At 39.5% G+C, this 25,436-nt stretch overlaps 1 protein-coding gene across 1 annotated transcript in view; it reads left to right on the forward strand.

Moving 5' to 3' along the window:
* Cep112 (centrosomal protein 112) overlaps window positions 1-25,436 on the forward strand; it is a 444,738-nt gene that overhangs the window by 40,607 nt on the left and 378,695 nt on the right. The window contains exons 6-9 of the mRNA XM_051158947.1: window positions 9,646-9,693; window positions 9,943-10,020; window positions 18,932-19,018; window positions 23,346-23,445. Of these exons, the coding sequence (XP_051014904.1) occupies window positions 9,646-9,693; window positions 9,943-10,020; window positions 18,932-19,018; window positions 23,346-23,445 (313 nt within the window). The remainder of the gene's footprint in view (window positions 1-9,645; window positions 9,694-9,942; window positions 10,021-18,931; window positions 19,019-23,345; window positions 23,446-25,436) is intronic.

The raw sequence follows: 25,436 nt of genomic DNA on the forward strand, positions 1-25,436 counted from the left end.
TAAGATAATTTCTATGTGGAAAATGTGAATGATTGTTTTCTTAACATTTATGTTTTATAATTTTTATATTAAATATTTATTACTCATAAAGCAAACATAGGCATAAAAATATAGTAGTTTCCCAAGCCTGCATTTGGGAAATGAAATTATATTCAGAATTTTATTTGAGAAATTAATATTAATTTATTTAAAAAATAAATATAAACTTCATTTCACTCTACAATGCAGCTTGGCTCCTGCAACTGAAAACTCTGGACAGACAGAGCAAGCTGCCACCTGGGGATGCTGAAAAGTAAACAAAGCAGTCTGATGGAGAGGAGCACAGGCTGGCTGACACAGCGGGGAAGGTGTCCTAGATGCCTGTCTGCATATTTAATTTTCTCCTTTGACTCCTGGGAGGCAAATTGGGGAATTTTGTGGCAGGCTTAGATGGCAAAACAAAAACAAAAACAAAAACAAAACACAGAGGGACCAATCTTTTGGCTACAGGTCTAGGAAACAAACAGGGAGAGCCAATAACAATGCTTCCTTCCTTCCTTTCTTTTCCTGGTCCTGCAACCTGACTTAAAACAGCCTTGTGTCATGGTGGCAGCTGACTGGGCCTGTCTGTCAGTATAAACCTGGGAAGGTGTCTCTGGTACACAAAGAATACTGCAATGTGGGTTACATGTATTTGCCCTCATCACTAGGCCCCGAGAGTGCTCAGTCAATGGAGCCCTATGATATTCTAGGTGACACAAATTTTCATGGAGTTCAGCATTCTGTCATGTGGGACTGGGAAAGAAATGTTCAGTGCTAATGTGTGGGGTATCTGGGAAAGAGGAGAGACGAGAATTCTTTGTATAAAATAATACAAGCTTTGGCCTTACTCCAAGGTATCTTTATTAGGAACACAGTCAGAAATATGATAGTGAAATTTTAGAGGCTTGAATTATAATCCAAACTATTGATCTAGTCCTGGATGCTATCTCCATGACAGTTTTGTAATGACACAAGCAATGGAACTGACATCACAACTGTTTTCCACAGAAGGGGCGATGGAACTTGTGTCTCTAAAACCTGCCAGTTTTCCACTGAGAAGCAAACCATCCACATGAACATTTTTGAGTCTTACAACCCGACTATAATGCTGGTAGTTAAGACCCCTCAGAAAAAGAAATCAACTTATAGATCAATGAGAGAAATGAAGTTGGCTAGGGCCTCTCAGTGGCTAGAGCTCTCAACTAGCATCCACACAGCTTGATTGTAAACTGAGGGAAGAAAGAGGACGCCCATCTTTTTGGGCACAGCTGGGTGTAGTTATCAGCAAAGCATAAACCTGGGCATGGGAGTGCATGCCTACAGTGCCAGCACTCCAGCAGTGAAGGCTGGAGGGTTAAACGCCCAAGATCATCTGAGATCCTATCATTCTAGGCCACATCAGCTGGACTGAGTGTGAAGTCAGTCTCTGCTATATTGTACTGTGTCTTAAAATCAAAAGCATATCTGGGAGTTCCACAAATATTTGGCAATTAAATAATTTGGCATACTTCTGAACAATCCAGAAATAATTAGAAAATGTTTTAACTTAATTAAAAGTGACGACAGGATTTGTGGGATCTAGCTAACATAGATCTTCATGGAAAATGTATAGCATAGACTACTTAGGACAGGACAGAAGGTAGAGGAGTCTTAGCTCTTGAATTAGCAGCGTCAGGATATGTACAGACCTGCTCTCTAACTAAGCAAACACAGGTGATACAAAATACTAACAATAACTGGAAATAATCCTAAGGACACAGAGCAAATGATTACAGACTTATTCAAGAAAACCAATTATAGCTTTTTGTTTTTGTTTTTGTTTTTTGAGACAGGGTTTCTCTGTGTAGCCTTGGCTGTTCTGGACTCACTGTGTAGACCAGGCTGGCCTTGAACTCACAGTGATCTGCCTGCCTCTGCCTCCCAAGTGCTGGAATTATAGGTGTGTGCCACCACACTCGACCAATTATTGCTTTTTAAGAACAGCAAAATTCTGTGGCGCTTGGGCCATGACTTACTTTCATTCTCCCCGTCCCTGCAGCTCAGCTTTAAGGAAGTGCCGTCCTCACTGGGTGTGACCAAGAAGATAGGAGTTCTCTCTCTTCTCTCAATTTTCTTTCTTTTTAAAAAAAATTTTTTATCTTGATTGTTAGCCCTTCCCCCGTTTCCTCCCATTCTTCCCTCCCTCCCACGTCACCCCTTCTCCCCTCCCCTATGTCTGTGATTGAGGGAGACCTCCTCCCCCTATATATGCTCTTAGAATATCGAGTCTCTTCTTGGTAACTTGCTATCCTTCCTCTGGGTGCCGCCAGGCCTTCCCATCCAGGGGACGTGGTCAGAAAAGGGGCACCACAGTTCCTGTGAGAGTCAGATCTCACTCTCCACTCAACGGTGGAGAGTGTCATGTTCGTCGGCTAGGTCTTGGTAGGGGTTCGAAGCTTACTGCCTATATTCTCCTTGGCTGGTGCCTTAATTTGAGGAGGACCCCAGGACCCAGATCTGCCTGTCATAAAGTTCTTCTTGTAGGTTTCCAGGACCCTGTGGGTCCTACTATTTCCTTATTCTTCCATGTTACTCTCGCCTAAAGTCTCAATAGGATGTCTTCTCCTCTCACCCACTTTCTTGGTAAGTAAAGTTTTTCATGGTACGTATCCCTTGGACTAGTGTTTTGATATAAGTGAGTATATACCATTTGTCTCTTTTTGCTTCTGGGTGAACTCACTCATTATAATAATTTCTAGATCAATCCATTTGTCCACAAATTTCGGGAATTCCTTGTTTTTAATAGCTGAGTAGTATTCCATCATATAAATATACCAGTTTCTTAGTCCATTCTTCTACTGAGGGACACTTAGGCTGTTTCCATGTTCTGGCTATTATGTATAAAGCAGCTATGAACATGGTTGAGCATATGTCCCTGTTGTGTGATAGGGCATTTTCTGGGTATATTCCAAGGAGTGGGATAGCTGGGTTTTGAGGAAGCCCTATTCCCATTTTTCTGAGAAAGCGCCAGATAGCTTTCCAAAGTGGTTGTACTAGTTTGCATTCCCACCAGCAATGAAGGAGTGTTCCTCTCTCTCCATATCCTCGCCAACACGTGGTGTCATTTGAGTTTTTGATCTTAGCCAATAAAAGATCCTCCGGAGGAATCTCCATACCTGATTTCAAGCTGTACTACAGAGCAACAGTAATAAAAACAGCATGGTACGGGCAAAGCAATAGGCCGGTGGATCAATGGAATCGAATTGAAGACCCAGAGATGAATCCACACACATTTGCTCACTTGATTTTTGACAAAGAAGCCAAATCTATTCAATGGAAAAATGATAGCATCTTCAACAAATGGTGCTGGTCTAACTGGATGTCTACATGTAGAAAAATGCAATTAGACCCTTATTTGTCACCATGCACAAAACTCAAGTCCAAGTGGATTAAAGACCTCAACTTAAAACCAGAGACATTAATTCAGTTAGAGGAAAAAGTGGGGAAGAGCCTGGAACACATTGGCACAGGAGACAACTTCCTGAACAGTACACCAACAGCCCAGGCCTTAATGTCAACAATTAATAAATGGGACCTCATGAGGCTGAGAAGCTTCTGTAAGGCAGGAGACACTGTCAGTAGAACAAAGCGACAGCCTACAGACTGGGAAAAGATTTTCACCAACCCTTCATCTGACAAAGGTTTAATATCCAAAATATATAAAGAACTCAAGAAATTAAACACCACAAAATCAAACAACCCAATTGCGAAATGGGGCTTGGAACTTAACAGAGAATTCTCAACAGAGGAATATCAAATGGCCGAGAAACACTTAAAGAAATGCTCGTCCTCGTTAGTCATCAGAGAAATGCAAATCAAAACGACACTGAGATTCCATTTTATACCTATCAGAATGGCTAAGATCAAAAACTCTTCTCTCAGTTTTCAATCGAGAGATACTGTTTGTCCTAGGGAATGGCCCGCTGTCAGCATTTTACAGCTCTTTGAAGTCTGAGTTAAAAGGATAAGCTCTGGGAAATGTAGCTGAGTGATGGGCAATGGGCTATAGGCCCTTCTTCAATCAGCCTCCATTTATAGAACAGAGACTTCCATTCATCGAGCAGATGCCCACCACGGGTGGCAAGCTGAGAAGGTCTGAGGTCCGTATCTGCACAGTGCCCATACAGTGGCCCAGGTCAGGTCCAGGGACCAGGCAGCCCAGAGCAGTAAGATGAGTTCTCCCCAAAGACTCCATGCACTGGGAACGGTGTAGAGAAGGTCAGACCTAAGCCATCTCAAGAAAACAGTGGAGATTTTGATGGTCAACCAAACTAGATAGACAGCCTAACACAAACAAGGAACGGAAACACCTAAATAGTGATAGCCCTGCTAAAGTCATTGTCATCCAGCAATGATTATGTGTATGGCCAAGGTTGTACCTACTGAAGAGTGACACCAAGTCTTTACAATGTGAGGGAACCAAACAATATAGAAATAGTTTCATTAAGCTACTAACTGAAGTCGGGTGTGGTGGGGCTCACCTGCAATCCCAGCACTCGGGAGGCAGAGGCAGGCAGATCTCTGTGAGTTCGAGGCCAGCCTGGTCTACAAAGCAGTCTAGGACAGCCAGTGCTCCACAGAGAAACCCTGTCTTGAAAAACAAAACCAAACAAAATGAAATCTACTAAATAATTAAACAAATAAGTAACAGCAGTTACTTCTGGGCAGAGGAATCAGCATCTGTCATTAGGTCTGGAGAACACACACAAGACATACAAAGAGACGCCATTCATAGTACCCACTGTCCTTTAAGTAGAGCTAAACACGTATTTATGCATAGACACATTGCAGTAAACATATTGAAAGAAAAGAATTATGAAAGCAGCAAGCAAGAAAGAACAAAGCCCTAAGTCATTAAATTGTCTAAAGAAACTGGAGCAAAGAGGACAAATTAACCCAAAGCAAGCACATGAAGGAAATAGTGAGAATTAAAATAGAAACATGAGGTTGAACACAGAAAAGCATTAGGAAAAGAATAACTGAAACTAACAGCTGCATCTTTAAATGACAAATAAACTCAACAAGCATTTATGTAGGTTGACTAAGAATAAAAAATAAGCTTGCCAATATTATCCCTAAAAGAGGAGACAGACTACAGACCCTACAGATGCTCGAAGTCAAATAAGGAATTACTGCAGATAAACCTGTGGGCATAAGTTTGACTGTAGATAAATAGGACAGAGCCCTTCAGTACTACAAACTCACTAAGAAGGGAAATCTACATAGTTCTACAGCTATTAAATACAGTGAACTTGCAATTAAACATCTTCCACTAGAGAAACTCCAGCCATAGTTGGTTTATCTGATGCATCTAATGGAGCTGTTCGTGATAGACTACAACTGTAAGGGTAAATAAACTCTTTCTTCTTTCAGTTGCTTTTAGTCATGATGTTTATCACAGAAATAGAAGGCAAACTCAGGCAGTTAGTACTATGGAATGGATTTGCTAAAACTCGAAGAACTGTAGGGTCTTGACTTGCATAATTTGAGGAAATGTTTTCTGAAGCTTATACTGAGTAGTCCGCCATGAAATGAAGTACTCTCTTCTCTTTTTATTATTTGAAGAAAAACACAACAACTCATTTGTGTTCCTGAGCTACACATGTACTTTTCATATTTTATGCCTGAAAAACCTGGAAGCCTTTCAGAAAAATTAATTTTTGTTTATGCATGTAGAATTTTTCCTTTTAAAAATCATTAATTCACTTGGAGTTTCCTTTAGAAAGAAATAGCCAGGGTTGTAAAACAACAAGTCCTAGCATTTGTGAAGCTGAGGCAGGAGGATTACCGTGAGTTTGAGGCACACATACACACTTATGCATGCATGCACACATGCACACACAATATTTTTTAGAACACCCTTTACTTACAGTCAATAAATAAAACACCAAAAAGAGAACTAGTTTTGAGATAGTAGAAATTACCAATGTTTTGTTTTAAAAAGAGATGACAGAGACCAAGGGATTTATTTTTGTATAGTCATGTAGTGAAAGCTAATCTGTTAGGAAGTAAATACATTTTCAGTGTGTGACTATTTAAATAAAACTAGAAATTACCATTAAGAGAGTGGTTTCCTTTTCATGCTTTTACCTGAAAAAATATGAAAAGTATCAGTATCAAATAGCTCTGTGTAAAAGTGGTTATTCAAGCCAAAAGTAAACATTAAATAGGAATTGTGAACATTGATAAAAGTCTGTGCTGTGTCCAAAGTGGTACTGAGAATCAAAGATCCACTCATGATCCCATATTTAACCTCAAGGAAAAAAAATCAAACAACAACAAAAAGCCTAACCAGGCGAACACAAAACCAGAAGTGAACACTTAGCCCTTTGGAACCAGTGCACAGAACTTTCTTTTCCTGTTGTCTCACAAGCAGCAGACAACGCATTTCCTGCTGTGTTATATCATTTGATGTGTTTTCCCTTTTCCTTGTGCCACTGGATGGTGTTCCGTATGTTGCTTCAGCCTGTTAGACGGCCTGTATGTTGCTTCAGCCTGTTAGACGATTGTTGAAATATTTTGGCTTAACTAGTGAACGAGTCTTCATATATAGAATTATTTCTGCTGTATGTGTGTATATGTGTGTATGCGTGTGTGTGTGTGTGTGTGTGCGCGCGCGCGCTTGTGAAGGTCACAAGACAACTTCTGTCATGTGGGTCTTAGGGATTGAACTCAGGCCATCAGATTTGGCAGCAGCAACCTTTACCCACTGAACCATCTTGGTGGCCCCAAATATTGAGTTCTAAAATGCCAATAAAATATAATCTTGAAGCACAGTTGGCAACATTGAAAGCTCAATCTCCTGCTGCTCCCTTCATCCCTGTGGAGATATAATTTAAAAGTGTTATTTTAGTGGTATTACTAAGATATTACCACTATTTTAGTGGTAATATATTGTTTGATAATGTGTTTCCCTCTAAAGTTCATATATCTGATAAAATGCTTTTTAACTTTTCTGGAAATAACTTCTCTTCACTACTTGTCTGTCAGAAAGCATTTGCTTATGACAATTTAGCAAAAACCTGAATAATTTGAAAACATAAACCAACAAAAAACAATTTGTAATCCAGTGTGCCTGCTAAAATCCTAAACAAAATAAAACATCAAAAGCTAGTTTTCGTCAGAGAGCATTAGCTGTCTGTGTGACTGCCTGGTTAAAGCATCGTATACTTTACTCTTGCTGCTCTGTTTGCTTCTGAAACACACGTGCACATGCCCGATGGCCTCCTGCTGCTGGAAGCCACTTGCTTGGGGCTTTGCTTCTGTGTATTTTCATCTACATCAGTGTTTCACATGAGTCTGCTGTAGCTTCCATGCTAGATACTCTTTTTTCTTTTCTTTTCTTTTTTTTTTTTTTTGGCATTTGTTCTAGATGGATTTTGAGAGAACAAGAGGCTTTCTGAAAGAGCATGAAAGAAGTCAGCCCTAAGACTGTTTACAGATTGCTGCATCCAAGTCCATGCTGCCTGTGCATTACAAAGTGGGAATAGCCGACTTCAAAGCACATCTGGCTGTTGTTACAAAATCAGAAAATAGATTGCTTATTTTCCCTAAATAGACTCAAGAACATGCTTTTCTTTAAATACTTCTCAAACTCAGTTTATTATAAACGAATAACAACAGAATATAGTTACAGTTTTCACTGTTTTTTTGTTGTTTTTATGAATTAGAGTAGACATTTCTCTTTATTTGCCAGTTTGAAAAATAATTCATAATAATAGAAGTACTTAACTTCTTTGTTTAATGCTTTTAAAGATGAAGGGGGTGGCATGAGACTTACTTCTGTATAGTTGAAATGCTGCATTGTAATGAACTAAACCAACATTTTGTGTCCTGCTTATAAATGTAGAGCTGGGCAAAAATAAATCACAGATGGTTTCCTTGGCTTTGGGTTTTAAGTCTAAACTTAATTAGAGCTTGAGCATCTTTGAGAATTATTTTTTGTCTTCCTGTTTCCCTTGTATTTAAATCTGCTTCACGAATAGGGTGTATGTGTTGGTTTGTGTGCGTCTGTAGGGCTCACTTTTTGTGTCCCCAAATAAGAATGCCAGCTTCTTTCCACACATGTACTTTCAGACAACAGGTATTAATTGAGTATTTTGCTGCTTCCTGCATGGTTGCTGCCTGTTCATAAAGAGCTGTGTGTTTCCGTAGAGCACCTCCTCCCTGACTCCGTGTTTCGGTTACTTTTCCCACCTCAACAAGGAATGCACTGTTGACTCCCCCGTCCACTTGTTATGCTTTGCATCCTGAGCAGTGAAGTCAGACTTAGACACAGTCAGTCTACAGTGTTGCCAAACATACAGTCATGGTGACTTTGTACTGTATTCCCTTTGCTTTCTTTAATTAATTATTTGTCTTTGCCTTTTATATAAGATGCATGTGAAAAAGCATGTCACTTACTCCTAATTGAGCACTTTAGGATAAGAATCACTTTCTTTGGTTGGAGTTATAAGATTCTTGTTTGTTTTGTAGTTATTGGTGTAGTGAATTGTGAGTTTATGGTGTGAAGAAATTAGACTTTTCTGATAACAATTTTTAATTTTTATTTTATTTGTAAATGAAATAGTTGGTATAGAAATCATAAAGAATTTAGCATAATACAATTCAAGAAATACTTCACAGAAAGGCATTAAATATGTGTTAGACAGCAGAGCTACAAAGCTGAGGAGCTATTGTCCTTGTCCTCTGTCTGCCCAAAGATGTATGTGGAAGCACAGTGCTGAACACTGAAGGTGTTGTGTGAGGGCCGCGACAGTGAACCCGGGGTGCTCTGGGAGCTGGAGCGAGGGGACCAAGTGTAGGTCCTCTCCCTCCTCTTGCCTTAAGGACATCCCTAGACACTGGAGTGGGTGTTAGGAATAGCGTGGGGAACATGGCAACCACAGTCTTTGCCTTAGGATCCACATTTTTTTTTTTTTTTTTTTTTGAGAAACTGCATTCTAGGTCATAAGAAGAGGTGAGCATCCAGGGTGGTGCTAGCCTGGTAGGAGTTAATTTTCCTATGGAGCCTCATTCTGAGTCCTGAAGGAGGTGGGGAAGTGATAGCAACTTGTAGTAGGTAGTGTTTACAAGGTGAAATAAGCTGCTCAGTGCCCTGGGATGTGGTGTAAGTGGGGATGGCAAAGCTGAAAAGACAGATTCAGGGAGAATCTCAGAGGGATCACATGTCCTCACTTGTGCTACTAGTTAGAGTTAAGTGCTGTGTCTCTAGTATGTCCAGGGTATAGTGACTAAATTGAGATGGAAAGAATGAAGACCTGTATGCTTAGAAGGTTGGGGAGGGGGAAACAAACAGGCAGAGGGGCTCAAGTTCTGGTATTGTAAGTCAGTCAGGGTTTTGGAAATATGGAATCTGAGGTGAAGATCTTTAGATGAGATCAGGCGTTTAGGTAGAGGACACAAAGGTGCATTAAGACACAGAAAGGAGTATATTTTATATATTTTATTTGTTGGAGGTTTACTGAAATGTATATGTTACTATAGAAAATAAGCATCAAAGATACACAGAAGATTTTTTTCACATAGAAAAATGTATTTTATTCAAACAACTCCAGAATTAATGTCTTTATTGTAATTTTCCAGATTGAAAATCCTCGGTACCTGAGACAGAAGCCTCTCCCAGTTTCTCTGGTAGGTGATGGTTCTACTGGACTTTTTCTAGGGACAGGTATCATTAAATAAAATATGAAGTGTTAAAAATATAAGATAATGTTGGCTCACATCAAGGAGCATAATAGTCTGCTTAGAAGTAAGTGAATCACTTTTTTTCTGCAAAGCAAACATTATTTTTAAGTGATCTTTAGATACTTTATTAGTTTGTCTTTAAAGAGTTCTTAAACTAGTTCTGGGAAGTTTAAATAACTCTTACTGGTTCTACAGATGACTCCAAAGGTCAGCCTGAGAAAGTCCAGCAGCCTTCACGATGATCATTTTCTCTCTCGGATGCACGAGAAAGAGGTAGGATTGAGCTGCCTCCCTGTACCTAATAGTTAACACAGCTGATATTGTGGGATGGGAGTTTTCAGACTCTACGTGCATGTGGTGCACAGGAGAAAGAGGTTAGTTATCTGGGCTCAAACCAGGTCATGGTGCAGACCAGGTTGGCTTCGCAGTTAAAGATTTTAAAGTGTTGTCTCTCTTGTCTTGTGCTCCCCAGCTCCAGGGAGCAGGGGTGTGTTGTGGGACCTTTTTCCTGACTTTCAGATTCTGGTTGTCAGGAGATAGAGGTAATTGCAGTTTTTAGAATGAGTGTGTTCACACCTTCTCTATCTGCTTACTTGTAATTTATCTTCTTAATTCCACCATTCTTACTGTCTATTATTTTTATAGCCTTACTAGTTACATCCATCTGCCTAATTGGCCTTCACTGTAGCTGATACATTATGTAATATACTTTTTGTGAGAAGAGTATTTGAAATTCCATTGTCTAAATGTACCACAGTTTCTTTATCCATTCTTTGGTTGAGGGACATCTAGGTTGTTTCCAGATTCTGGCTATTATGAATAAATCTACTATGAACATAGTTGGTCAAATCTCCTTGCTATATGGTGGATTATCTTTCGGGTTTGTGCCCAGGAGTGGTATAGCTGGGTCTTGAGGTAGCACTATTCCTAATTTACTGAGAAAGCATAAGATTGATTTTCAAAGATATAAAATAAATTAAAATATACATAATATATATTTATGCATGCATACATTCATTTTTACAATATAAAGTAAATAAGTGACTAATCAATTTGTCAAAGTATATTAATATTTTAAAAATATGACTATAGAGTATTTTTTTCAATATACACGAGAAGACCCTCAAACTTTACATTTTATTTCTAGGAAAGATGTGCAAAGCAACTGAAGAGCAAGGGAGAGGAGGAAACATGGTAGCATATAGTGGAGGAGATGTTGCTTCTGTCAGAAGAGTTTGTGGTGGATTTTAAGGAGGAAGTGATGTTTGAGCCAGGAGTTGAATTGTACTGTATTTTAATAGGCAGCTGAAGACAGGGAGGGCGAAGGAAGGCTTGTGTTTAACTAGAGCTTCTACATGCTTGGCTGCTATGTCATGGGGAAGAAAAGAGTGTTGGTCACAAATACATATTGCTGTCAACAAGACAAAGCCCTCTGGAGGTTTTAGTAGATAATGAAATTTTCATGGCTGCACTTGAGGCAGTTAAATTGCAGTGGTTCTCAAATGGATTAGTATGGTGAAAGTTGGAAAAGGGTAAAGAAGGTACTGTACCAGTTATTGTGAGTGTTGATGAAGAAGTGTCAGATCAGGAACAGCAGGGTTGCAAATGAAGCCCAGTCCTGCTGGGATGACATTTGGTAAGTCACGGAGACATTGAGAAGGAGGGCAAAAGAGGGGTCTAAGGCACAGAACCCAACTTAGCATAGTGTGTACTGATTATAATGATTCTTGAATTCAATACTCTGTAGGCATGTGTCACTGGAGGTGCTGAGGTGACAGCGGACACAGAAGAGCTATGGCCTGAAGACAGAACTGTGATTCCTTTACATGGAAAGCTACAGCCGAACACAGTTAAGGCCACCAGAGGCACACGATATAGGTAGTGAGGATGAACGGAGGACTCCCTCAGGGAGAATGGCCACCTTTAGTGAGCAGAAGAATGGGACAAATGCAGAAACACTAGAAAAACATTTCCCGAGGTCCAGGAGACCAGCAGGAACAGCTGCCATCACAGAAGGCCAAGCTAGTGGAAGAAGAGGTGAAAATAGCAAGCTTCTCTGTGTGTTGCCCAACTGTGAATTCTTAGGTAGGGTTTCTATTGCTCTAAAGAGACACCATGACGGCGGCAGCTCTTATAAAGGAAAACATTTCATTGAGGCTGGCTTGCAGTTGTAGAGGTTTAGTCCATTATCACCATGGCAGGAAGTATGGCAGCATTCAGGCAGACATGGTGCTGGAGAAGGAGCTGAGAGTTCTATACTTGATCCACAGGCAGCAGAAGAAACTGTGCGACACTGGGTGTGGGTGTGCTTAAGCATATATGACCTCAAAGCCTGCCTCCATAGTGACAAACTTCCTCCGACAGGCTACACCTAATAGTGCCATTCCCTGTGGCCAAGCATTGAAACACATGAGTGTGTGGGGCTATTTCCTACATACATCACAGTTGTAGATCCCTCCCTGCTTTCCTCCGTGTCCCTCCCTCCCACCCTCTTCTGCCTATTCCTCTTCACCTTGTCCTCAGAAAGAGGAGCCCCACCTTCCAGCCCAGTCCAGGACACCAAGTCAACATCAGGACTGAGCTCTTCCTCATTCACTGAGGTCAGGAAAGGCAGCCTGTTAAGGGTAAAGTGACAAAAAGCAGACAAAAGAGTCCATGTCATAGCAGCACCTGCTCAAATTACCAGGGGACCCACATGAAAATCAAACTGCCCATCATTTACATATGTGTGGGGGGCCTGGGTCCAGTCCATGCATGCCTTTTGGTTGGTGCTTCTGTCTCTGCAAGCCCCCATGGGTCCATGTTAGTTCATATCTTTGCAGCATTCTTGTTCACTCCAGGTCCTTCTGACCTTCCCTCCCACTCTTCCACAGCACTCCCTGACGCTTGCCTGTGATTTGATCAGCTGCTGCTGCTGCTGCTGCTGGGCTCTCAGAGAACAGTTAAGTTAGGTTCCTGTCTGCAGAGTATTGTTATTGGTGTCAGGAGTTGGCTCTCTCCCATGGGGTGGGTGGGTCTCAGGTTGTACCAGGCTTTGGTTGGTCATTCCCTCAGTCTCTATTTTTGTTTCTAACTATCCTGTAGGCAGGGTAGATTTTGGTTTGAAGGTTTTGTAGGTAGATTGGTGTTCCCCTTCCACCACTCGAGGTCCTGCCTGGCTAGAAGGTAGCCTTCTCAGTTTCGTGTCCTCAGCTTCAAGGAGGCTCAGCTAGAGACATCCTATGGGGGTCATTTCTATTCAAACCACCAGTGAAGGATGCAACAGCCTGGAGATTTGGTAATAAAAGGCTCTTTGTATGAAAAATAAAAATGATGTCATTGTGACTTTGGAAGTACTATTTTAATAGAGTGAAAAATAAGTTATGAAAGAAGTGGAGTTAAAACCAAAAAAAGCAGAATACCCAGAGAATGTTTTGTTAATTAAAAGAATTGTTAAAGATCAAACATTTAAACAACAAAATTTGCAATGAAACCTTCCATTGAGATTCTGTAAGGCCAATTAAATAAGTAGTAGTCAATAGAAGGCATCTTCAAGCACCAGGCATGGCAGGGGTGGCATGCTCTCACTAGTGTGCAGAGGTGATGAGTCTGCAAATGGTACCTACCCCTTTCTCTTGCCACTTATGCCAGGCTGTCCTCCCAGAGAAAATTTAAACCACAAGGTTTATTTAGAGAATGTGTCTTCTTTTCTTCGTTTGAGTTCTCTTTATGTGTTGAGCAATTTAGAATATATGAGCCATCATCTAAAAGCCACTCCATGCCAAGTAACCTTATTAGCGGGACACAAACTTGTGAGCGTGAGTGAATCTAGGCATTCTACCTTTCTGTTGTGAAACCTTCAGCAGGTACTTCTTTGTGACTTATGTATTCTATAAGGAAAAGATAGTAAAAGCACCCACTTGGAAGGCTGTTATTGGGATTAAATGAAACAATGTATGCACATCTTTAGGACCGCACTTTGCTCTTGGTGTAATGAACCAGTTGTTTTTCTTCTGCAATTTTTCTGTATTCCTTGCTGCAGCTGCTGCTGATGTTGCAAAAACAAGTATTGCTGTTGCTGTTGCTGTTGCTGCCACTGTCACTACTCTTGTTCTGTTTAGAGAGGCTGCACTACATGATGGTTCATTCTTGATGTAAAGGCATCTTTTACTTAACTCATGGATTATGCCTTTAAATAGCAACTAATGTCAACATTTCATCTTCTCATCTGAGCCCCATCTCAGTCTGTACACAGTTTTAGTTTTTGGTAGGCTTGTCTTAATTCTACCTTGTCATTTCAACATTCTGTTGTAATGAAGTTTCTGGTGACTTTGTAACTAGTTTAAGTTTTGGGATTAATGGCTCAATATGTTCACCTTCTTCTGTATGTCTATATGGATCTTATGAAACTGACTGGTGGAGAAAGGTCTTGCTGCGTTGCCCTGCCTGGTCTGGAACTCACTGTGTCGAGTATGCTGGTCTTGAGCTTGCTGTGGTCCTCCTCTTTCTGGGTGCTAGAATTACACCACAATGTCTGGTTCAACTTTATTTTAAAAGTTCAATTTAACAATATAAAAGGGGATGTTTTCACCTATCATGTTTTAGCTATCATATATGATTGTGTATATTAAATATATCATTTTATCTGCAAGTTAAATATACTTTATATTTATTCCTAATTTTTTCCTTTCAAGTTATGTCTCCTGTTATCTGTGGTACATGTGGTGCTTTGTGTTCTGTATTTGTAGTTACTCAGAGGTAACGGATGAAATGAGACGAGCTGAGGTATGAGGCAGCAAGGCGAAGACAGGGAGAGAGAATGGACCAAGCGCCATCCTCATTTGTGCTTTTGATGTGCTCTTTCCAGACCCAAATTAATTTTTCACTGTGGTTATTTATTTATTTATATTTATAATTGTGAAGTTCTCTTTTCTGGAAAGTATGAGAAGGGAAGAATTGTCCTTTTTTAATTCTCCAGATATTTACTATCTCTGTGGGTCTCTTTCCTTCAGACTTAGGGTTTCCCCTCACATCATTTTCTTTTACTCTTTAAAGGCTGCTCTTTAGAGAGCTTCTTATCCTCTCAGTACGTGAGATGCTGCCTACTTGACTGGTGTCTGCTGTTCTTGATTGGAGTGACCTGACTTTCTCATTTCCGTGTATACAGCACTTCCCTCCCGTTGTTTGTTAATTTTTTTCAGAACTTTTTCTGGGATTTTTGTGGCTGTTGATTTTCATCTGAGAGTCTGGGGTTTGCTGAGCACCATGTTCTTTGAGTTAAGTTTCTTTCTTTCTTTTTTCCTTCTTCTTTTGAGTTGTATCTCACCATGTAGTCCAGAATACCTTTTACACTCACTGGAAAGCACAGATTGACTTTGAGCTGACTGTCCTCCTGCCTCTGCGTCATAAGTGATGGGATTGTAGGCATGTGCCTCCATACGCGCTTTCGTCATCTCTTAAAAAATAGCAAACGTAGGCCGGGCGTGGTGGTGCACGCCTTTAATCCCAGCACTCGGGAGGCAGAGGCAGGCGGATCACTGTGAGTTCGAGGCCAGCCTGGTCTACAAAGTGAGTCCAGGATAGCCAAGGCTACACAGAGAAACCCTGCCTCGAAAAACCAAAAAAAAAAAAAAAAAAAATAGCAAACGTGTCATTGTGGCTCATTTCTTTCATTTTTCCTTTCCCAATCACATTCTCTTATATAGACACTCCAATTATGTATTTATTAACCTTTTGGAGTTCTTCCTTACAGATTATAATTTTTTTGGTTTTGCTTTTAATTTTTAATCAGCTTTTTCCACTACTCAGATGTTTAGATAATTTCTCTTAGTCTGTCATAAAATTTACAGAATCCTCCCAGCTTCTTGCCTCCTGCCATCTCCAGGAGATGGAAGAGCTGGCCCCAGGGTCCCTTGAGTGGAAGTCCCTGGTCTGGGCTGGTGCCTGTGACCATGCAAGGTTCCTATTACAGAACACTTTTATAGGACTAGTGGTTTGATGAGAGACGTGCTATCTTGACCACCCAGTGGTTTTTGTTTTAGTGATTTAACCTGGTCGTGTGGACTTCTTTCTTTGGTTATATATCTGATGTGGTAATCTGACCTTTCTTAGATTGGCCAGTGCAGGAGATGCTTGACCTGAATGAAACCAGGTAAAGCTGGTGGGTGAGCTGTTCAGTTTGTCCAGGGAAGATAGCTCTTAAACCACGGGTCTGGAGCTAGGCCTATGGGTTCAGAGATGGCAGTAGGCAGACAGAAGGATGATAGAAGAAAGGAGGGTCTCACCAGTCAAAGCTGTCAAAGCAGGTTCAAGGAGCACTGATCTGGAGCCAGGGCTGTGGGTGTAGAGATGGCTGCAGGCCGAGGAGGGGAGAAGTAACGGGCACAGATGGGAGCAATGGGAAAGAGAAGTAATGTACTCCGCAAAGGGATTTCGGGAACAAAGAGTCCCTAGGCTGCAGGCCGGACCTGGGCAAGTGGAGGAAGGGAAGGCAAAGGGAAGAAGCAGCCGGCTTAGGAAGAGGTTGATGCATCTCTAGTGCATATACAGGATTTCTATTACTACTTTAATCATGGTGCTTGCTATGGCTGTTTACATTTTTATTTTTAATTTTTGTTCATTTTATCATTTTGTAGGTCATACGTGTTTAGAATTTTATCTGCTTATATTTCTGATTTTGTGGAGTATAGGTTTGGGGTTATATTCTTAGGATTTTCTGCATTTCATTGTTATCTATTATAATCTGCTCTTTTATCTCTAGTCTTACATTTTTGAGTCGTTTTTCCTCTGGCTTCTATTGATTTGTTGAAAGGCTTGTCAGTCTTGTTTTTCAAAGTACCAACTCTTCATTCTTTTTTGTTTTGTTTTGTTTGTTTTTGTTTATTTTGACTTCATTGATTTGTGCCTTTATCTTAATTATTCTGTTTGCTAGGTTTGGGTCTGGTTTGGGCTTGTTTTTCCCATGCTATGAGATTCATCATTGTTGTTGGTTTGAGATTCCCCATGATCTTGGGTCATGAACACTTAGCATTACAAAGACTGCCTTTGTTGTATCTTGGGTTTGGGAGTGTTGTGGTAACCTACCCCCACAATTTTCACTCAGTTCTAGAAAAGTGTAAATTCCTTTGATTTCTTCAATGGCCCAGTCATTATTCAGTAGTGTAGTGTTTATAGCGTTTAATCTCCTTGAATTTGTATATTTTCTGTGGTTTCTCTTGCTGTGGATTTCTAGTTTTCTTCCATGATCAGAAAGTATAATGAAAGATAATTCTACTTTGGGGTGTGTGTGTGTGTGTGTGTGTGTGTGTGTGTAGGGACTAGCTTTGTGTCTCTGTAATGGTCAGTTTTAGAATACGTCTTGTGGACTGTTAGAAGACTGTATTTTGTAGTGTTTGGGTAGAATTCTCTGCAGAAGTCTATTAGGTTATTTTATCTATGATGTCATTTATCTCTAATGTTTGTTTGTTTACTAGATAACTTTTATTTTGGTGAGAAAAGGGTATTAAAGTCATCTACTATTACTGTGTGGTGTTCATCTGTGACTAAGTGTCATGGTGTTTGCTTTATAGAATTGTGTCACCTGCGTTTGGTATAATATGCTTAGGATTGTAATGTTCTCTTGATGGATTGTTTACTTAATCAGTATGAAGTGTCCATTATCTCTTCTGAGTAGTGTTGGTTTGAAGTCTGTTTTTATCAGGTATCAGAGTACCTACACCCACTTGTTTCCTGGTACCATTGGCTTGAAATACCTTTGCCTGTTCTTTCACCTTAACGTGTCTGTCTGTCTTTGATTGTGAAGCATGTTTCTTGGATACAGTGAAATGAGGGATTGTGCTTTCTAATCCAGTCAGTTATTCTGTATCTATTGATGGGCGAGTCTAGTCCATTGGTTTTCAGAATTGTTATTGAAAGGTTGTATTAATTCAATTCCTGCCATTTTGCTGATTTTGTAGTGTTTGATGGTTGTTAAGCCCTCATTTGACTAATACTTGTCTTGGAAACATTTTTCCATATACCTTCTTGAAAGTGCTTACCATTCTTGACCATTCAAAGTAGTCCTTCCAGTGTCCACTGCAGCGTCGGCCTAGTAGTTATGTATTGCTTTAGCTTACTTTTAATCATGGAAAGTTTTTCTTTCTCCTAACATTGTGCCAGTTCTGTTGGATATAGTACCTGCGTGAGTATTGGAGACTTTTTCACAACTTGAAACGTATGCTTTCATGGCCTTCTAATGTTTAGAGTTTGCACTGAAAAACAGCACTTACTCTGATAAGCCTGCCTTTATGTGTGACTTGGTCCTTCTCTCTTGACACTTTTAATGTGTTTTATTTTTTTTTTTTCTGAAATTTTAGTGTTTTGTCTTTAGTATAATGTGAGGAATTCCTTTTCTGGTTCTACCTATTTGGTGTTCTGTATGCCTCTTTTATTTTGATGTTCATCTATTTCCCTAGGATTGGACAATTATCTTCCATTATTATACTGAATACATTTTTTAACGTCTTTAACATAGCATTTTCCTTTTTCTGTGTCCATAAGTCATGAAGTTGGTCTTTTTATGCTGTCTCAAATAGCTCATATATTTTACTACTCTTTATATATATTTAAATTTATGTTGGTCATCACAAATGATCCATAGCCTCTGGCTTAATCTTTATGTCTAATTATTCTGTTTTCCATGTGATCCATTTTATTGGTAAGGATTTTTACTGAGATTTTTATTTGACTTACTGAAATTTTAATTTCCAGAGTTACTTATTGCTTTGTTTTTATCCTTATTTGAAATAAGCAAACAGTTTTATTGGCCTGGAACCTACCAAGTAGGCTAGGCTATTGGCCAGTGTCAGGGATCGTCCTGTCTCTGTTCTCCCAGAGCTGGGATGTGCACCACCGTACCTGTGCTGTGTTTATAACATGGGCTCAGGATCAAAGTCATGCTTTCAGGGCAAGCACTTAACCAGCTGAGCCAGCTGTCCAGACAGTAACCTGCCATTTATATGAATACGCTTCCTTAATATGTCCTATCTCAACACGTAGTGTATTAAGAATATTTTGAAATGAACAATTAGATGTAAAGAAAGAGAAAAGGTCAGAAGAGACTGAAATGAAAACAATTAAGACTGAAATGCCGTGTGGGTTTGAATGTGACAGCAGGGCACCACTATAAAATGACTCTCTGGTAACCTTTAAAATATTTCCCTTGAAGTTGGACATGAAAACAAAAATGATGGAAGCCAAGTTTTCCGAAGAAAAACTTAAGCTGCAGCAGAAACATGATGCTGAGGTGCAGAAGGTAGAGTATACATCACTTATGGTGTCTGCATATTTACAGTGCTCTCGGCTTGTGGTGGGCTACTTGCTGTCCACCCAGCTACCAAGTAGGTATTTGATAATAGTATATGCCGTAAATGGAATTTGCTGAAGTAAAGTCTTATCAAAAGCCATCTGTATTTGTAAAATGTGTTTATTTCTGTCCTATTTTTACATTACCCATTACTTTTTAAACTAATATTTTGAGATTGACTTTCATATGTTTTTTACTAGATCACTACTACTTAAGATTTTTGTGTGTATGTGTGTGTCTGTGTAGCTGAAGAATTTAGGACCAGAAAATACTCTACCAGTGAGCTATTTTAACACAAGGCCTCACTAAATTACTCAGCCTGGCTTGCCTCATCATCCCCTCACCTTGGCTTCTCAAGTACTTGGGACATCAGGCCTTAACCATTAGGTTTTTGTACCATTCTTGAAATCTAAAGTAAAAAATAACAACTGTAAGTACTGTGGCTTGTTGTACCCAGATTGTTTCAGTTTTCTGATTCAGTGTCTGTTTTTAATTAATTAATTAAATTTGGGATCACATTTTTTCCCCATCTGGCCTCAGACTTGTATTTCTCTTACCTAGGCCTACTGGGTACCTTGCACCTTGCTTTCCTGAGGTTCAAAAGGAACTTTTGGTCCCTTTAGACTGAAGACCTAGATGTTTGTAGAATGGAGCTTTTATTTCAAAGTTCATCTTCCTGAGGTCCTCTCCTTTCCTCTCCTCTCCTCTGCCCCCTCTCTTCTCCCCTCCCCTCTCCTCTCCCCCTCCCTTCTCCTCTCTCCTCTCCCCTCCCCTCTTCCTCCTCTCTCTTGTGTGTGTGTGTGTGTGAGTGTGTGTGTGTGTGTGTGTGTGTGTGTGTGTGTGTGTATGTGTATGAGAGAGAGAGAGAGAGAGAGAGAGAGAGAGAGAGAGAGAAACAAACGAGAACTCTTGGACTTTGTTCTACTTGGTTTTGACTGCGTGTAGTGTAATGCTAACACTGACAATCAAGGCTTTCTTTTTGAATAGCTTAAGTCAGATTTGTGCTTCCAATTTTTCAGAATTTGTCTTTTTATTTACTTACTATTTACTTACTCGCTTATTATGTGTGTTGCTGGATATTGAGCCGAGGATTTTTAAATGCTAGGGAAGTACTATACTAAGCTACCTTCCCACTTGTTTAAAAATATTATTGAGGGGGCTGGAGAGATGGCTCAGAGGATAAGAGCACTGGCTGCTCTTCCAAAGGTCCTGAGTTCAATTCCCAACAACCACATGGTGGCTCACAACCATCTATAATTAGATCTGGTGTGCAGGCAGAACACTCTATACATAATAAATAAATAAATCTTTTTTTAAAAGTCTTAAAAAAAGACTTATTAAAAATATTGAAGAAGTATTTTGATAAGTGTCTCGCCTGGCCTTAAGATTACTCTGTGATCATTCTGTCTCAGCCTCCCAAGTACTTTGGGTTGTAACTCTACCTTGGTAAGCTTGGCCTCATTTTTTCAATATTTTGAGTTAAATTTGTATCTCTTTTATTGTTTCAACAAACATCAACTATGGATTACTATATAGAATTTTAATTTATGCTATATTTTTGTAATTATTAAACATTTTAGTCTTAATGATATGCTTTTTAAATACATAAGGTTTGTACAAATGTTCTTTTAAAACTAAGTCTATGTTTCTGCTTTTCTAAACTGAATAACAAAGACACAATCAGCTAGGCATAATGATCCCAGAACTAGAGTCCCAGGCTGGTCTTAAACACATCTGTAGTCCTGTTACACCATGACTTCATCATTTTCTTGCCTTGGTCTTTAGAGTGCTGGTATGCACCGCCAGAGTAGTGTGCATGGCTGACTTGCTTGGCTCCAGAGTGAGAGATAATGTCTCAAACATTAAACAAAGGAAAACAAAGCAGGGAGGAGGCAGAAAACAGAGGCCATAGTATCATGCATGCAAGCATCTCTGAAACAGTAAATACTTTATTATTTAGTCAAGTGGTTTTTTTTTTTTTTTTTTTGATTCAGTGTGTGTGTGTGTGTGAAATGTGTATAAGGGTGTGATTGCTGTGGCATGCGTCTGTGGGATGCTAGAGGCCTACTTTAACATATCTTCTGCTGTTGTTTTCCAACTCATTTTCTGAGCCAGAGACTCTCACTGAACCTGGAGCTTACCTTTTAGCTAGACTAGCTGACCAGTAAATGGCTGCCGACCCTAGGATCTGCCTTTCTCTGCCGCCCCCGTCAGCAGAGCTTTAGTTGCATGCCAGCATGCCTGGCTTCTGTGTCGGGGAGTCTGAACTCAGGTCCTCAGGCTGTGTAACAAGCCCTTTCCCCGTTGATCTTTCTTTTCATTCTTCATCTCTTTCCTAAGCAGCAAGAAGGAAACAACTCCTTATGTATTTAAGAAAAGGTGTTTATTATCTTTTCTTTTTTCCCATTAAAATGATAAAAACAAATATTTTTCTATAATGAAGTTTTACCTTTGTTTAAATGAAAGTTTTTATCATAAACTTAAGTAATAAAATTTAATTATAAAATATCAAAATGAAATAGAATCATTTGAGTAATACTGCGTTAATATCTAAGAGAAATGAATTTGAAAGATAGTTAGAAGGATCGTGGTGCTAGAGTCTGAAATAGGCTTCTTGGTGGCTTTATTAACTGCCTTTTCATCATCACGGTTAGTGCCTGACAAGCAGCATGGGCAGCAGATAGCACAAGAAGTGCGGCCGGGCTGTCACCTCCGTGCCGACACCCCAGTCTCCACTCTCACAATGGTCCCACCAGCTGGGAGCTAGATGTTCAAACACCCGAGCCTGTGGAGGACAGTTACATCCACACCAAACACTCCACCTTGGGTCCTGTAAGAGCGTGGCCTTTTCAAAATTCAAAATGCATTCAGTTAAGCTTCAAAAGATTCCTTAGTCTTACAGTTCTCATACTGTTCAAAAGAGCAAAGGCTATGTCTCTTCTGGGACTCAAGGCAGTCCCTTAAATGTGAGCCCTTTTTATAGTAAAAAGTTATGTTTCCAGCACATGGGATAAACCATTTCCATTCCAAAGGGAAGAAGGGCAAATAGAAAGGAAAGACCAGACCAAAATAACAATGAAATTCATCATGGAAAATACCAAACCTTCCAGCTCCTTGTCAGGCATGTGGGGCTTGTGGTAGCATCATATGGCTGCATTGGGCTTGGTTGCCTTTGCTTCTCCAGCTCAGCTGCCTGTAACACAGATGGCTTCTCTCTTGGGCCAGTGCCTGGCCTCAGTAACTTTCTAGAGTCTGGCCAAGGCCTCTGTTACCTCCTCACTCTTCATAGCTCCTAAACGGCTATGGACAACATTTATCTTCATACAAACTTGAGCTGTATCCTGTCCACCTTGGGCCACAGCTGAAGTTCTTGTTGTTTTTGAGGTTGAACCTGGTTAAAAACAAACAAACAAACAAACACACAAACACTTCGCTAGGTAACTCTGCTTGAGCAGGATTTCCTGCTGGCTGTCTTTGTTTAGTCATTCTCTTTTCAGATGGAAAGTATAATTTTGCATTGCTATAATTCTGCTGCTTTAGATGTGTGAAGTCTTGACCTTCATGGTTCTTTCCTGTTATCCCAGTATTAAATCTGTGGTTTCTCTTTAATGGCGCTATTCTTTAACAAATACAGTTGTGTTATCCCCACCTGCTCTGTTCTCAACTAAACTGGATTAAATTTTTTTTTTTTTTTGGTAAAACTGTGTGTTTCTTTCTCCTCTCACTCTCTATAAATCTGAAAAAAAACCCATAACTAGTAACTATGCCACGCTCTGGGTTAGTTTTGCTGTCTCATAATTTTCTTTCACAAATTTGTCTATGACATTTTAATTAAGTTTCATGCATTTTCAGGATTTGAGCAGAATGCAGTCAAGTTTTTTGCCATAATAAAACATAAACGGCATCTAGCCCAGTTTCTGATAGAGTTCATGACCCCTTTTGACACATCAGATTGAGCTTTTACTGTCTCCATTTTTATTAGCATTATAGTTTCCAACCTTGAGCTGGACTAGGCTATCTGTGTGTGATACTCTAGGATTTCTTTAGCCTGCAGCTCTCGAGTCTTCCTCTTCCCTCCTGCAAACCAGTTCCAGAGGCCTAAGAACCAATGTCGTCTTGTCATATCAGTGACCTTGCTTCTTGGTACCAACTTTTTATATTAATAATTGTATACCACTTTTACCAAATATCTGAGGAAAAGCAGCTCAAGAAAGGTTTGTGGGGATATTCTATACTTAATTCTATATATTAAAACAGTATACATTTCTTTTTGCAGATTTTAGAAAGAAAGAATAATGAATTAGAAGATTTGAAAATCTTGTACAAAAAGAAACAAGCTGAAACTGAGGAGACAATAAGAAAGCTTGAAAAGAAAGGTGATGATGTATGATAGGAATCTCCCAGTAACATATTTGCATTCATTTTAATGCTTTAAAATTTCATTTCTGAGACTGTGAGCTTCCATCAGTAGATGCATTTTATATGGACTTTTGTGTGACTAGGTAAAGTAAGAGGAGAGAGAGCGAAAGAAAGAGAGGAGGGCAGTGGCAACTGGATTGACAGAAAAATATTAAAATATATTTCTCATTTATACATTTATTGAGAAGGAAAAAGAAAGCATGTAATTAAGTATTGAATTGGCTACTGTGAACCAAAATATCAAAATTCTTAGGTATTCACAGGAGAAATGACATGTTTTGAAGAGAATAATATTTGAGTTGTAAAGTTGGATATGATTTAATTAGTTGAAGAGAGGAGTTTCTCATATTGGTCAGAAGGGTAAAGTTGTTGGGCTGTGTGTGTAAACACTGGGCAAATGTTTGACACGGAGTGTATCTCTATCCCATAGACTTGTGTCTGTGTCTATCTGTGTCCACTTGTGTAATTTAGCACATGTTTGATAAAGTCTCAGAATATTTGAATTTAGCCTTGGGACCAGTGAGAATAGAACTAGGCATTAAAATTTGGTGACGGAGGAGACACAGTGAGTAAGAATGAAGAACACAGGAGATATTGGTAACAGCAGTGTGCGGTTTATTGCGTTTCTTGCAGGTCAAGCCTGGCAGAGTGGAGAGTAATATCCCTGACAGTTAAGCAGGGGACAACATGTGAGAATTAATCACTGAATCGGTTACTTTTAGTTTATTTCCTGCCTTAAGAGTTGGTGAACATAGTTAGAATTTTTTCTCTAATTGTTATCAGTGATAGTTAAAGTACTCTATATTTATTTCTAAAATTTCTTATTCAGTCTCACATCAGGCACCTAAAACATCCTTAAGCTTGAAAAATATTCAGGCTTTAAGAAATAATGTTTTCTTTCTTTTTTTAAAAAAAGATTTTATTTATTTTATGTACAAGTGCTCTATCTGCATGCCAGAAGAGGCCATTAGATTCCAGTATAAATGGTTGTGAGGCACCATGTGGCTGCTGAGAATTGAACTCAGGACCTCTGGAAGAACAGACAATGCTTTTATTCACTGAGCCATCTTCCAGTCCCAGAAATAATGCATGTCTGTAATCCAACATTCCCATGAGAACCTGAGGCAGAAGGATTTCAGGTTCCAGGCAACTTAGCTACGTGGTGGTACCTATGATAAGAACCAACAGCAGCAAGAGCAAGAACAGCAAAACACCACCACACATGTTTTAAGACTTTTAATTGATACTTAAATCTTATTTAACGCTGGGGAAATGAAGTAAAATATGTTGCATATGCTGAAGACTAGTATCAGGTTAGCTTGGATTCGTCTCTCCTTACCAGTTGCATAGTTGAAACTTCTAGGAAAATATTTCTGAACATTCTATTTAAAGTGATAAAAACATAGATAAGATGTTATATTGAAGTAAAATTATGGGTTAGTGTATTATTTAGCTAATTCAAGTATATTAAAGAACATTTAACTTAAATTGACATTTTAACTAGAAAAGGGGAATAGCTTGTATAGTTTTAAAAAGTGTATTTTAATAGCGTAAGAGCGATTAGAAAGTGCCTAGGGGCAGTAGTGTCTTGTGCGCATGCACCCTTTACTCAGCCAGTCTACAGCTTCTGAGAACTTGTCTGTGTGGCGCTGGTATGTGTGCCTTTGCATGAAAAATGAGCTTGACATGTCTTTCTCTTCAATGAAATGGTCTTATTAAAGAGGAAATTGTCAAGGAAGTGGATATGATATCCTAAGTGATTCACTGGAGAAAGAGACCTGACTTTGTGCATGTTAGAGGGGTTTCTTTCTCTTGTTCAAGGGGAGGAATCTATTTGGTATATGTTTTTAAAAGACAATACTGAGCTGACACCCCGTGAGTAGAAAATTCTCAACAATGGAAGAAGGCTACATAAAGAGGAGAAGAGAACATGAAAGAATGTGACCAC

The sequence above is a fragment of the Acomys russatus genome, chromosome 16, assembly GCF_903995435.1.
Source record: "Acomys russatus chromosome 16, mAcoRus1.1, whole genome shotgun sequence".
Lineage (NCBI taxonomy): Eukaryota > Metazoa > Chordata > Mammalia > Rodentia > Muridae > Acomys > Acomys russatus.